The 15,918-nt window shown below is 37.4% G+C and overlaps 1 protein-coding gene across 3 annotated transcripts; it reads left to right on the top strand.

Moving 5' to 3' along the window:
* The first annotated feature begins 12,639 nt into the window (after positions 1–12,639).
* Positions 12,640–15,652, top strand: LOC100411283 (melanoma-associated antigen B6B-like). 3 transcript variants are annotated; one of them, XM_035291889.3, is made up of 2 exons: positions 12,640–12,744; positions 13,713–15,652. In XM_035291889.3, exon 2 carries the CDS (start codon positions 13,765–13,767, stop codon positions 14,860–14,862), a length of 1,098 nt encoding a protein of 365 aa, XP_035147780.3. In that variant the 5' UTR covers positions 12,640–12,744; positions 13,713–13,764; the 3' UTR covers positions 14,863–15,652. The 3 variants fall into 3 exon arrangements, with proteins under 3 accessions (XP_035147780.3, XP_035147781.3, XP_035147782.3); XM_035291890.3 differs by lacking the exon at positions 12,640–12,744 and adding an exon at positions 12,759–12,951 and having other exon boundaries at positions 13,713–15,646; XM_035291891.3 differs by lacking the exon at positions 12,640–12,744 and adding an exon at positions 12,971–13,165 and having other exon boundaries at positions 13,713–15,646.
* Positions 15,653–15,918: the final 266 nt, after the last annotated feature.

Below are 15,918 nucleotides of genomic sequence, written 5' to 3'. Positions count from 1 at the left end.
TCTCTGTTTCCATGAGACCTGCTTTTTTAGATTCCACATATAAGTGAGAGCGTATAGTATTGTTCTTCCTGTTTCTAGCTGATTTCAATTAGTATAATGTCCTCCAGGTCTATCCATGTTGTCATGAATGACAGAATTCCCTTCTTAAGACTACATAGTATTCCACTGTGCATATATATATTTGTAAATATATATTTTTATATTTTATGTATATATATGCTGAAATGACTGATTTCAGTATCTTTGAATATATACCCAGAAGTATGATTGCTGGATCATAGGATAATTCTAATTTTAGTTCCTGAGGAACTTCCAAACCATTTTCTAAAATGACTGAACTAATTTACATTCCCACCAGCAGTGTACAAGGATTCCCTTTTCTCCACATCATTGCCAACATTTTCTATCACTTGTCTTTTTTATAAAACCAATTCTAACAGGCGTGGGCTGATATCTCATACTGGTTTTAGTTGTCATTCCCCTATGTATTGGCCTATATATTGGGCTTTTTTTTTCCTATATCTGCTGGCCACTTGTACCTGTTCTTTTCTAAAACATCAGTTCAGATCCTTTTCTCCTTTTTGATCAGGTTGTTTTATTGCCGAATTGTTTGGATTCCTTACACATTTTTGACATTAGCCCCTTATCAGGTGTATGGTCTGCAAGGATTTTCTCTTAATCTGAGGGCTACACATTCACCTTGTTAATTTTTTTCCTTTGTTATGCAAAAACTTTTTAGTTTGGTACAAGCCCATTTCCATTTGTCTATTTTGGTTTTTATTGCCTGTGCTTTTGAGTCCTATCCAAGAAATTATTGCTCAGACCAATATCACAAAGATTTTCTCCTGTTTTCTTCTAGGAGCTTTGCACTTTCAGGTCTTACACTTGTCATTAACCAATTTTGAGTTTATTTTGTATATTGTGTGAAAGTAGGGTCTGAATTCATTCTTCTGTATGTGGATAACCAGTTTTGTCAACAAGATTTATTGAATAGAAATCTCTTTCCCTATTGTGTGTTCTTAGTAACTTTGTCAAAAATCAACTGATCATAAGTATTTGAATTGATTTTTGGCCTTTCTATCCTGTTCCACTGGTTAATGTGTCTGTCTTATGCCAGTATCCTACTGTTTTGATTATAATAAGTTTATAATGTATTTTGAAATCAGAGTGGGATGGCTCCATCATTGTTCTTTTGGCTCAAGATTGCTTTTCAGGGTCTTTTCTGGTTACATATAAATTTTAGGATTGCTTTTTCTCTAAAAATGACATTGGTATTTTGATAAGTATTGTATAGAATCTGCAGAGAGCTTCGGGTAGTATGGACATTTGAACAATATTCATTCTTCTAACCTATGGAAGCCAGATACCTTTCCATTTACTTGGATCTCTCAAATTTCTATTACCCATGTTTTATAGTTTTCAGTGTACAGCTCTTTTACCTCTATTGTCAAATTTACTCCTTAATATTTTGTTTTATTTTGGATGCTATTGTAAATGAAAATGTTTTCTTAATTCATTTTTTGGATAGTTCATTGTTAATGTATAGAAATGCTACTGAGTTCATATGTTGATATGATAACCTGAAACCTTACTGAATTTATTTATTAGTACTAACAAGTTTTATGATGGTCTTTAGGTTTGCCTATATATGAGATCATATCATCAGCAAGCACAGATATTTTCACTTCTTCCTCTCCTATATGGATGCCTTTTATTTCTTTTTCATTTCTAATTACTCTGGCTGGGAATTCCAATACTATGTTCAATAGAAGTGGCAAGAATACGCATCTTTATCTTGTTCCCGATCTTAGAAAAAACTTTTAACTTAACATCATTTACTATAATGTAAGACGTAGGGTTGTCATATATAACTTTTATTGTGTTGAAGTCTATTTCTTATACTTATTATTTTTAATTTCAACTTTTTTTTAGATACAGGGAGTACATGTGCAGTTTTTTTAACATGGAAATATTGCATGATGCTGAGGTTTGGAGTATCACCATCAGGTAGTGAGGTAATGAGCATGGTACCCAGTAGGGTACTATGAATTCCCAGGTAGTGAGTATAGTACCCAGTAGGTAGTTTTGTAAGCCCTAGTGGTCCATAGTGTCTTTTGTTCCCATATTTAAGTCTATGTGTGCTCAATGTTTAGAGCCCACTGATAAATGAGAACATATAGTATTCGGATTTCTGTTCCTGCATTAATTTGTTTAGTGTAATGGCCTCTAGCTCATCCATATTGCTGCAAAGGACATTATTTCATTCTTTTGTATGGCTGGGTAGTTTTCCATGGTGTATAGGTACTATATTTTCTTTATACAATCTGCCATGGATGGGCATCTGGGTTAATTCCATGCCTTTGTTATTGTGAATAATGTAGTGATGAATGTATGAGTGCATGTGTCTTTTTTTAAGAATGATTTATTTTCTTTTGGGTATGCACCTAGTAATGGGATTCCTGGGTCTAATGGTGGCTCTGTTTTAAGTTCTTTGAGAAACCTCCAGAGTGCTTTCCACGGTGGCTGAACTAATTCGCATTTCCACCAATAGCATATAAGCATTCCCTAGTCTGTGTGGCCTTGCCAGCATCTGTTTTTTGGTTTTTTTTTTTTTTTACTTTTTAATAGTAGCCATTCTAACTGCTATGAGGTGGTATCTCACTATGGTTTTGATTTTCATTTCTGTGATGATTAGTGATAATGAGCATTTTTAAAATGTTTCTTAGCCATTTGTGTGACTTCTTTTTTGAAAGTCTGTTCATGTCCTTTGCCCATTTTTTAATGCGGTTATTTGATTTTTACTTGTTGACTTGTTTAAGTTCCCTATAGACTCTGGATATTGGTCCTCTGTTGGATGCATAGTTTGTGAATATCTTCTCCCATTCTGATTTCACTCTCAGACTGAACATTGTTGGTGTAGCTTGTCTGCTTCCTTTGTTAATAGTTTATTTTGCTGTGCAGTGGCTTTTTGGTTTAATTAGGTCCCACTTACCTATTTTTGTTTTTGTTGCATTTTGTTGGGGTGGGGGACTTAGCCAAGGCTAATGCCAAGAAAAGAATTTCTTAGGTTGTCTTCCAATAGTTTTACAGTTTGAAGTCTTACATTTAAATATTTGATCCATTTTGAGTTAATTTTTATATATGGTAAATGTTAGGGGTCCAGCTTCAATGTCCTGCATATGGCTAGGCAGTTATCCCAATACTATTTATTGACTAGGAAGTCCTTTCCCCATTGCTTCTCTTTATTAGCCTTGTCAAAGATGAGGTGTTGTAGGTATGTGTCTGTATATCTGTTTCCTATTCTGGTACATTGGTCTATGTGTCTGGTTCTGTATCAGTACCAAGCTGTTTTGATTACTGGCTTTACAGTATAGTTTGAAGACAGGTAGTGTGATGCCTCCAACGTAGTTATTTTTACTTAGGATTCCATTGGCTGCTCAGACCTTTTTTTGGTTCCATATGAGTTATATAACAGCTTTTTCTAATTCTATGAGAATTATATTCATAGTTTGATAGGAATATTGATTCTTTTAATTCATGAGCATAGAATGTTTTTCCATTTATTTAGGTTGTCTCTGATTTCTTTCAGCAGTGTCTTGTTGTTCTCCTTGTAGTGATATTCCACCTCTTTGGTTAGTTGTATTTCCAGGTATTTCATTTTCTTTGCGACTACAGCGAATGGGAATTTGTTTTTTATTTCACTCTCAGCCTGAACGTTTTTGTGTATAGAAATTCTACTAATTTTTGTGCATTGATTTTGTATTTTGCTACTTTATTGAAGTCATTTATCAATTCTAGGAGTCTTCTGGAAGATTCTTTAGGATTTTCTAGGTATAGAATCATATTGTCAGTGAAGAGATATGGTTTGACTTCTTCTTTTCCTTTTTAGGTGCCTTTTATTCGCTCTCTTGCCCAATTGCTCTGGCCAGGGCTTCCAGTCTGTGTTGAATAGGAGTGGTGAGAGCAGGCATCCTTGTCTTGTTCCAGTTCTGAAGGCGAGTGTTTGTAGCTTTTGTCCATTCAGTATGATGTTGGCTGTGGGTTTGTTATAGATGGCTCTTATTATTTTGAGGTAGATTCCTTCTATGCCTAGTCTGTTGACAGTTTTTAAAATGAAAGGATGTTGGATTTTACCAAAAGCTTTTTTTCAACCTATTCAGGTCATCACATGGTTTGTTTTTAGTTCTGTTTATGTGATGAATCACATTTAGTGATTTGCATCTGCTTAACCAGACTTGCATCCCAGGAATGAAGCTTACTTGATCATAGTGTATTAGCCTTTTGATGTGCTGCTGAATTCAATTTGCTAGTATTTTGTTGAGTATTTTTATATCCATGTACATCAGGAATATTGGTCTAAAGTTTTCTTTTTTCACTGTGTCTCTGCTAGGTTTTGATATCAGACTGATGCTGACTTCATAGAAATAAGTTAGGGAGAAACCTCTCCTCCTTGATTTTTTAGAATAGTTTTAGTAGAATCGGTACTAGTTCTTCTTTGTATGTCAGGTACATTTTGGCTGTGAATCCTGGTCCAGGGCCTTTTTTGGTAGGTAGCAGCTTTGTCTTTGTCTAGTCTCTGGGAAGATCCCGCCAGCTTATACATCTGTCAGGGTGTTGGGTCCACTGCAGCTAGAATCCCAGAGGTCTGTGGTGAGAGTAAGCTGTCCCCTAGTCCTTTCACTCACCCCTTCCCCAGGCACAATTCAGGGCTAGAAACCAGTTACAGCATTCAGGCACCCCATGTGGAATTTCTAGCTCTCTCTCTCTTTAGCTTCAGTGACTGAATCTTTTCTCTATCAACATTGGATATTTTCTCTCCAAAGATTTGTTCAAATTATGCTGATGTAGTCAAAACTGTGGTCTTTCTCTGTGGGAATGACACTTCCTGGCCACATTTAATCAGTCATTTTCTCTTCTAATATTTACTTTATTGAGAGTTTTTTATCATGAAAGGATGTTAAATTTTATGAGAAGCCTTTTCTGTATCCATCAGGATGGTCATTTTTGGAAAAGATAAAGACAAAATTGAATCAACAAATCTAGACTAACAAATAAAAAGAATTTCATTTTTTTGACTAGCTTTGAAGATGGAGGAAGATGACACACACCAAGGAATGTAGGCAGCTTCTAGGAGCTGGACGAGTCGAGGAAGCAGATTCTCCTTGGAATTTCCAGAAGGAGCACATTCCTGTTGACACCTTGATTTTGCCCAGTGAGATCCATTTTGACTTCTGACTTCCAGACTGTTAGCATGACTATTTCCAGAAAGGAAACCTCAGATAAAACCATATCTTAAGAGAGAGATCCAAGATGGCTGATTACTAGCAGCTCGGGATTGTAGCTCCCAGTGAAAGTACAGAGAACGAGAGGACACCACACTTCCAGATGAATCTTTGTTGCTCACGGACCAGGAGATTCCCTGCAGAGGAGCCCCACGGGTTACCAGTGCGACTCTTGTGGCTGGTGCGGCAGTTTTGCTGATGCCCCAGTGCGGCGGTTCTTGGTGCAGAGTAAATGGGACTGGCTCCCCTTTGGGTTGATGTTTGGAGCTCCAGGAAGGTAGAGTCACCTATACAGCCTGATTGAAAAAGAAACTCAAGAAGGAAGGCAGACCAGATATTCCCAGGCAGAAAAGCACCATGAATCTTAATACCACTGTTTTAGCCAGCGCAGTGGGGTGCTCAGATTCTGGCACTGGGAATCAGCAAGTTGGATGCCCACTCAGAGACATAATTTGAAAGTTGGTAATTACAAAGATGACAGGTGGATAAATTCACAATGATGGGAAGAAACCAGCGTAAAAAGGCTGAGAATACCCAAAATCAGAATGCCTTTCCCTCTACAGGGGATCACAGTTCCTCATCAACAAGGGAACAAGGACTGATGGAGAATGAGTGCATTCCAATATCAGCATTAGGCTTCAGAAAGTGGACAATAAGAAACTTCTGTAAGTTAAAAGAATATGTCCTAGCCCAGTGTAAAGAAACTAAGAATCCTGCAAAAAGCTTGATGAAATCCTAACGAGAATAAACAATCTAGAGAGGAATATAAGTAAATTAATGGAACTGAAGAATACAATAAGAGAACTATGTGAAGTATGCACAGGTTTTAATAGTCAAACTGATCAAGCAGAAGAAAGAATATCAGAGGTCGAAGACCAACTTAGTGAAATGAAACAAGAAGACAAGATTAGAGAAGAAAGAGTAAAAAGGAATGAGCAAAGTCTCCAAGAAATATGGGACTATGTGAAAAGATCTAATTTACATTTCATAGGTGTACCTGAATGTCATAAAGAGAGTGAATCCAAGCTGGAAAATATTCTTCAGGATATTATTCAGGAAAACTTTCCTAATCTAGTAAGTCAGGACAATACTCAACTCCAGGTAATACAGAGAACACCACAAAGATATTCCTCAAGTAGAGCAACCCCAAGACACATAATCGCTAGATTCACCAGGGTTGAAATAAAGGAGAAAATTTTAAGGGCAGCTAGAGTGAAAGGTCAGGTTACCCATAATGGGAAGCCTATCAGACTCACAGCAGATCTCTCAGCAGAAATCTTACAAACTAGAAGAGAGTGGGGGTCAATATTCAATACCCTCAAAGAAAAGAATTTTCAACCCAGAATCTCATATCCAGCCAAATTAAGCTTCATAAATGAAGGAAAAATAAAATTTTTCATGAACAAGCAAGCACTCAGAGACTTCATTACCACCAGGCCTGTTTTATAGGAGCTTCTGAAAGAAGCATTACACACAGAAAGGAACGAACAGTATCAGTCATCTCAAAAACTTACCAAAAGGTAAAGAGTATCTCCATAATGAAGAATTTATATCAACTAATGGGCAAAATAGCTAGATAGTATTAAATGACAATATTAAACTCACAAATATCAATATTAATCCCAAATTTAAATGGATTAAATGCCACAATCAAAGAAGCAGAAAGGAAAATTGAATAAAAAGTCAAAACCCATCAGTATGGCGTATCCAGATCCACCTCATAAGCAAGGACACACAAAGACTCAAAACAAAGGATTGGAGGAAGACTCACCAATCAAATGGAGAGCAAAAACAAAAAAAAACCAGGAGTTGTAACTTTTGTCTCTGACAAAATAGACTTTAATAGTAACAAAGACTAAAAGAAATAAAGAAGGACATTACATAATGGTAAAAGTGCAACAACAGGAGTCAAAACAGGAGTCAATGATCATAAATACATATGCACCCAATATAAGAACACCCAGATACATAAGACAAGTTCTTAATGACTTATAAAGAGACTTGGACTCTTGCACAATAATAGCGGGAGATTTTGACACCACATTGTTAATATTCGATGGATCAATGAGATAGAAAATTAACAGGGACATCTATGATTTGAACTCAGACCTGGAACAAGTAAACTCAGTGAGTATTTATAGAATTCTTAACCCCAGGTCCAAGGAACATATATTTTGCTCAGTATCACATTACACCTATTTTGAAAGTGACCACATAATTGGAAGTAAATCATTCTTCAGCATTTGCATAGCATTTTACAGACTTAAATGAAATATTGGTTGGCTGTTTGTTATTTTCTTCCCTTATTCCTTCCTGTCTCCACTGTTAAGCACAACTACTGGCATAAAAGAGGTTTTAATACCTATTTTTAGATTGTATTTCATCATGGGCAATAGAGCAAGACTCCTGTTCTCTCTCCCCCTTTCTCTTTCTCCTTCTTTCTTTTAAAAAAAACAAAACCCATATCTTAATGTAATTTTCCAACTACCTAATGACATCATAGTGAGACTATCTCCTGGTAAGATGACTCTCTGTACCAGTTTTTCCATGCCAAGTCATCTATGGAGATGATTGTAATTAGCCAAGGATGTGGAACGATGTATACTGAGCCATGAAAGAAAAGGTATTTTCTACAAAGTGGTAGAAAATGGTAGGATCTTGTTTAAGGATCCTAAAAATTGGATGTTTTTAAATTTCACATAGACTCCATATCCCAGTTTGCCTATTAATGAGGATAAGATAAATTTTATAAAATTTCCTCAAATTCTTCTGGGATGTCAATGCAGCATGTACTCTGAGGCCAAGTTTCTTCAATTAGGAGGGTATTAACTTGGATAAAGTTAAACTACTTAAATGGCCACAGAGATTTCATGAAACTAATTGACTTCAAAATATATTACAAATGTTGAATGACTATATTATTATAGTAACATATTGATGCAAGTATAAGAACAATAAAAATAAAATGAAACAAATGGCAAAATGAGGATTGTGTCCAAGTCTCCTGGTCTTCTGTCATAAAGGAAGATGTGTCTGATATTTAATTTTAATTTTGCTTTAAGTTTAGTGCTTATTTACTATGACAAAGAGATGACAAGGCCGTTGGTTGTAGTAGCATGACATTATAATTGATCTTTTTTCCTAGAAAGCAGAGATTAGTTGGAAATTGATATATGCATAATTTTCAGTGGATGAAAATTAGATCTAAAACAATTGCTGTATTAGAATAGATCTAAACAATTGCTGAAAGAAAAACGCTCATGGTTCTAATCGTGTCAGTTTTCTATTCTGTTATACTGCTGTCTTCCACATTGTCTCCCTCTGAACATATTTTACCTATATATTTTGTATAGCTTGTAAATTTGGAAGCACATTCTTATTTAGTTCTGAATAACTCAGAAAAGGAAGTTGTTTAGCATGGGTAGTGGAGGGGCCCAGTGGTACAAAAGCCCAGATTTAGATAGAAGTAGAATAAATTCTCACTGTGGTCTAGACAAATGCTATGACTTAAATTGGTTGATTCACACTCATTCATTCTCTCTTGCTCCTTTTTTTCTTTTTCTTTTCCTTTCTCCCTCCTACCTTTCCATATCCTTCCTTCTTTCCTCCATTCATCCCTCCCTCCCCCTTTATTTTCTTTTTACTTTCTCTACCAACCTTACTTCTTTTAAAAACTTAATTGAGTGTGTGACACTTCACTCTGTCTTACACCCACTGAGTGTTTACGCTGGGATTGGTTTGCACATGGGGAGTGTGTGGGCAATAGTGAATCATGATTAGACCATCTCTATTTTTTTCTCTCAGATCTCACTCTGTGAGCTGACTATTTCATTTCTGTGGTGGTTCAGATGTTCTGACTGTATTGAATAATGAAATTGTTTCTCATGTATTGGCCAAGCATTCATTTAAAAATTGATGACACTAAAAAAAATTCAAATAAACAAAATCAGAAATGAAACATGAGATATTATATATGACACCACAGAAGTACAAAAAGTATCATAAGAGATTATTATTACACACGAACAAATTGAATAAAACAAATAAATGCATTTCTAGAAATATCCAATCTATCAGGACTGAATCAGGAAAAGGTAGAAAATATGAACTAAACAGTAACAAGTGAGAAGATTGAATCAGTAATTTAAAAGTATGTCTTCAGAAAAAGCTCAAGACCTGATGGTTTCACTGCTGAATTCTACCAAACATTTAAAGAACTAATAGCAATCTTTCTCAATTTCTTCCCAAAAACTGAAGAGGAAGAAACACTTTCAACTTGTTTTATGAGGCTGGCATTTGCCCTAGTACCAAAGCCAGGCAAGAACAATAGAAGAAAAGAAAACTACAGACCAGTATTCCTGATTAACACAGATGCAAAAATCCTTAAGCAAATACCAGCAAATCTAATCAACAGAAAAGATCATTCACTATGGTCAAGTGGGATTTACTCCAGGGATGCAAGAATGGTTCAACATACAAGAATCAATAAATGTGATATACCATATTAACCAAATGAGGAACAAAATCCATACAATTACTATAGTTTTTAAAAAAATTCTTAATATCTAGGAGAGTAAGTCCTCTTATATTTTGGCCATTTGCAAGTCAATTTAAGTTTAGAATCAGCCTGTTAATTTTCATACACAAAAATCTGTTGAGTTTCTTTGAGAGAATCATACACTGTAGATTCTATTTGCAGAGAATGAACATGTTTATAATACTCAATTTTTCTTTACATAAATGTATAGCCATTCTCTGTGTACTTACTTTGTATTTATTTATATAAATAATAGCTGTATAAGTACAGATTAAATATAGTCATATAAATAGGCACTAATATTTTGATTATAAGTTATATTTTGATTAATTTCATTTTCATATTGTTGCTCCAGAAACAAAATACATGTTTATATTTTGCCCTTATGTGCAACTTTAAAAAACACTTTTATTGATAGTTTTTCATTAGTATTCACATTCATACTTTATAATAATCTATTAATGATAGTAATTGTCCTTTTAATTTTCTGATCTCTATCCCTTTTATTTTTCCAATTTCTAATATAGAACTATGTAGTATCTTGATTAAAAAGTTAAATAGAAATGATGACATCAGGCATCCTTTTCTATTTTTAAATTTTAAAGTAAAACCTTTCAATATTTTCAAATTACATATGATGTTTACTGTTGTTGTTTTGTGTATATTCTTTACCAGACTGGACATATGTATTTTTAAGCATGAATGAATGTTAGTTTAAAACATTATTCTGTATTGATTTATATATAATTTTTCTCATCTATGCTGGCAGTGATTTGTCCATCCTTGGACCTTCTTGCCTGAGGTCCATTCCTCAAGCCTCCCCTTCTTTACTCTCCATTATAAAATGTCTGACTCCCATTTCTTATGCTCTGCACTCTTCAACACCTGGATGTCGGCTCAGTTCAGCCAAAAAGAGGAAAAGCTGGAGATAAGAGCTCAGGAGACTGGAAGTGCCCAAAGTTTTTTACCTTCTTTCACTCTGCAGCAGGTGGCTTCTTCAATGGATACATATTCTCCGCAGCTATAATTTCCTTCATTATTGGTTAGCCATGATTTCAGATCCTGTTGACCACAACTCCTACACTTCAGTAATAATGTACTTTCTCTTTCTTCCTCCAGCTTAGAGGTAGGAGTGTCTTCCTTGAGTTGATAGGTATTATTTGTTCCACTGTTATTGGCTGACTTCTCCAGCAACCTATTTCCTGCATTTAGAGTGGTTTCTGTTTCCTGGATAATCTTTTGACTGTTAAAGTTGGCCAATTATATTGACTAATTTCTTCATGAGAAACAGTCATTTCACTTCTAGAAAAAAATGCTGTTACACATAAATATGTATGTGTGCATGCATGTATGTACATGTTTGTGTTCAAATTCTGTTATGTAAACATGTATATTATATATAAATGTAAAGTATATAATATACATACATATTTTATATATATTCAAAAATTCTAAGAGCATAATGGAGAGATTTATTGAACTTTTACAATCTTTGAACACTACACATAAAGTGCCATAGACCTACTATGGGAAAAAGTCCAAGTGGTATTGAAAAGAATATTATAACTTTAAATATATTTATCAAAAAAAGTAAAACCTACAAATGATTCAAAGGCTGCAGAAACAATGGCATATTATGCCCAAATAAGTAAAAGGTAGAAAATAATGATGATAAATACGGAAATAATGAATTAAGAAACAGTACAGTCAACTAATGAAAGCCAGTTTATTCAAAAGATTTACATAACAGTTTATATAGTATGACATTTAAATAACATTTATTACATTTATATAAAAAAACTTTTTTAAGTGTTGTCTATTATGAAAAAAATGGAATAAGTGATATTAGTTAAATAAAACTACAAAATTTGGGCCGGGTGCGGTGGCTCTAGCCTGTAATCCCAGCACTTTGAGAGGCCGAGGCGGGTGGATCACGAGGTCAAGAGATCGAGACCATCCTGGTCAACATGGTGAAACCCCATCTCTACTAAAAATACAAAAAATTAGCTGGGCACGGTGGCACATGCCTGTAATCCCAGCTACTCAGGAGGCTGAGGCAGGAGAATTGCCTGAACCCAGGAGGTGGAGGTTGCTGTGAGCCGAGATCGCGCCATTGCACTCCAGCCTGGGCAACAAGAGCGAAACTCCGTCTCAAAATAAAAAAAAAAAAACTACAAAATTTATGTACAGAAGAGTTTTAAAGATTATAAGAGAACACTATAAATACATTTACCATTACATCAGGAAAACAAATGGCAGACAAGAAAAAGGTTCTAAGTATAGAACTATTTTAGACAGAATAACCATACTGCAGCCCCTAATGGATTAGTTGATAAAAGTGGTAATCCTCAATGACCGCCAACATGACCACAAAGGTGATAATAGACATTATGTATCTCTTAATTGAAATACGCAGTGTTGCCTTTAGAGTGGTCTTGCCAACAAACCAACAAATAAATAAACCTTTATCCAATCAATCTTCTTGCTATAACTATTGATCATTGTTGTTGCTGAGTACTAGAAGGGGAACCATGGAGCCCCACCCCTATCAGTCTTGGAGGGTCCCGGCATGGCTTCCGGGCTCAGGCTCCACCTTACTTCATACTCTGGACTCTCAAGGAATGAGATCCTTGATCTCCTGCTGACTGATTAAGCTCAGCCGACAGAGAAGTCCGAGGGTCCACTAAGAGCCCCAGAAAGAATTTTATGTGAATTTTCTGGGAGCCACCCTGCCCACAGAACACAGGGTGAATGGCAGAGCCCCGCCTCGGCTGTTATGCTGGGAAAGTCGGGGGGGGGGGGGCGGGCATGGCCGGAAGTGGTTCCCCCCTGACTTCCGCCTAGAAAGGCTGCTGGGTCCCGGCCTTGGTCTGAAAGTGCTGTGTCAGGTCTGCGGAAAGAGGCATCCTAGAGCTCATCTGTCTAGTGAGTGTCCTGACCTAGAACTGGGGGGCATTGCCCGACAACCGCAAATCCCTTCTCCCTTAAAAAAGGCGGCTATAGAGAGTCTCATCTCGCCCCTGAGCCGGTCCCTGAGGAGTCCGCAAGCATGGCCGCTAGGCCCAAAGTGCATTCACTTTTTCCGTCGGGTTGAAGAGCGTGAACGCCTCGGTCCAAGGCTGGTGGACTCAGGTCAGGAGGGAGAGAAATCTCAGGCACTCCGTAGTCAAAAGAGAATCCTCCTTAAGATTGAGGGGACTCCATGCCCCAGAACGGGGTGACACCAAACTCTGCTGCTGACATCAGTATGGGGTCCCGGCAGGTCTCTAGAGACTAAAGTGCATTCTTACTTGGTTCCGGTGAGCGTCAGAGAAGTAGGGCCCTGGTCATAAGGAGATGACAGCAGGTCAGCAAGGGTGATTTCCAGGTTGTGGGAAGAGTGAGAGTGAGGAGTCCGATTACTGTGGGGATAATTCTGACTAAAACAGCAAGAGAATTCAAATGCTCTGGCTGTTCTTGGCCATAGGCAGTCTGGGTGTCCTTGGAATGAAGTGTTGGGCAGAAGTGCTTTTTTATTTCCTCCTCATTAGTATTGTAAAAATTCCTAGTGTCAATGTTAGAGCTGCAGAGGAGAATGGGCCTCTGGGTCTTGTCAATTTTTATGATGATCCTGAATATAAATATAGAGGAACAGACCTCTGAACAGAGGGGCCCCCATTGCCAGCCCCTGCTGTCACCTCAGTAAGCCCCAAAATGGGCTGTCATGCTACAGTCTAATACTCATTCTTAACTTCCTCCTGAGTTCGAAGGACACAAACTTACTAGGAGAATAGGAGTCCTGTGAGTTCCTAGAGCAGTTGTTTCTCAAAAACCTGTAGAAGGGGCCCTGGTTAAAGCCAAGACGGTTGCTCTCTGGTGAAGGTGTCAATGTGATGTCACTCTCTCCCGTCCAGGTGCCAGCCTTCCTGCCCACACTCCTACCTTCTGTCACAGGCCACAACCATCATGCCTCGGGGTCACAAGAGTAAGCACCATGCCTGTGACAAACGCCGAGAGACCCATGGTCAGCCTCAGGGTCTCACAGGTCCCCAGACCACTGCAGAAAAGCAAGAAGAGCCCCACTCTTCCACTATCTCTTCTCCTGATTATTGGGGTGCTCATCCTAAGCCTTCTGATGCCTCTGTTCCTCAGGAGTCTCAGGGAGCTTCAACCACTGGCTCTCTTGATACAGGTGTTTCATGCTCAAAATTTGATGTGGCTGCCAAGGGTCAAGATGAGAAAAATGCAAGCACCTCCCCTAATGCCTCTGTTCTTCAGGGGTCTCAGGGAGTTTCATCCACTGGCTCTCTTGATGCGGGCGTTTCATGCTCGAAATCTGATATGGCTGGCTTGAGTCAAGATGAGGAAAGTGCAATCGCCTCCCAGAGAGCTGCCTTCTTTAAGACCACAGATCGAGATCCTCTAAACAGAAAGGCGAAAGTGCTGGTGCAATTCCTACAGGAGAAGTTTGAGAAGAAAGAGATCATTTTGAAGGCAGACATGCTTAAGCGTATTAACAGAAAGTACAAGGTGTACTTCCCTGAGATCCTCAAGAAAACCTCCGACCATTTGGCGGTGGTTTTTGGCGTTGAATTGAAAGAAATGGATTCCAGCGGCGAATCCTACACCCTTGTCAGCAAGCTGGGCCTCTCCGGTGAAGGAATTCTGAGTGGTGTTAATGGGCTGGCGAAGTCGGGTATCCTGATGTCTCTCCTGAGTTTCATTTTCATGAGAGGGAACTGTGCCACTGAAAAGGAGGTCTGGGACTTCCTGAGTGTTTTGGGGATCTATGACGGAATCATGCACTCAATCTATGGGGAGCCCCGGAAGATCATTACGGAAGATTTGGTGCAAGATAAGTACCTGGAGTACCGGCAGGTGTGCAACAGTGATCCTCCATGCTATGAGTTCCTGTGGGGTCCACGAGCCCATGCTGAAACCAGCAAGATGAGAGTCCTGAGAGCTTTGGCCAGTATCAATAATACTGTCCCTGGTTCCTACCCACATCTGTATGAAGAGGCTTTGATAGATGAGGTACAGAGAGCATTGAGACTGAGAGCTTAAAGGCAGGGCTGGCACTGTTCTCTTGGCCAGGGAACCTTATGGGAGTATATCCTACAGATCCACTTCTAGGGAAGTCTGAAGTAGAATTTTTGCTTTATGCTAGAAGAGAGTAGTGAGCTTTCTAAATAGTGCAGTATAGTAGAGGCTGGAAGGAAAAAGATGTGTATCTTTCTTTTGTCCTGTTACACATGAGTAACTTACAGATTTATGTTTTGCTTTCATTATTAATTTTCAAGATTGTTCCTGTTAAGTGAAGGTTTATTTTGCTTCGTACTATAAATAGATCAGTAACATAGCTCTCACATTCATAGCTGTTTAAGTAATTTGGAAGTTATGGTTTTGGTATTAATAAAACAAAATCATACACCATTCATATTTTCTTTATAATTCAGAACTAGATAACATGAACAGAGAAGTGATTTTGATACGAATCCTAAAGAACTCCACAGTAAACTAGTTGACACCATAATATAATGAGAAAACAAAGTAAAAATGGAAATGTAAAAGTTGCCTAATTCTTGGTTTGCCTTATTCCTTTTTGGATTTGTTTAGGTTATTAAAGACTGCTGTTAGTTTGTTTTATTCTAGTGTACTTCATATTCTGTTACTGACTACATAAAAAAACTCCTCTGATTGGAGAGTGGTATTTTCTGGGTTTAAAATAATCATATGAAATGCAGTGATCAATATAAGCCAGAATGAGTGCACTAAAATCCTTTTTGAAACAAGGCTGCTAAGTTTAAAAACTTTCCATAGGCTTTTATTGTTTCAGATATTTTCAAGATGTGGTAATTGTGTTTCTTAATATATCATTAGGAAAATTAAAAATTAATAATATTGTGTAAAAACACATATTATGGTAACTGCCATTCATTACTCAGTATTTTCTACTTAGTATGCCTTATTATTTCATTTTTATATTTTTATTTTACTTTAGGTGCATACTATATCTGGCATTTCTCCCCATGTTATCCCCCCCACCCTCCCCACCCCCTACCCCTCCACTACCCCCCCAAATACCCCCAGTGTGTGATGGTCCTCTCCCTGAGTCCACAT

Source organism: Callithrix jacchus, chromosome 1 (assembly GCF_049354715.1).
Source record: "Callithrix jacchus isolate 240 chromosome 1, calJac240_pri, whole genome shotgun sequence".
Lineage (NCBI taxonomy): Eukaryota > Metazoa > Chordata > Mammalia > Primates > Cebidae > Callithrix > Callithrix jacchus.
This window is presented reverse-complemented; position numbering and strand designations above follow the sequence as displayed.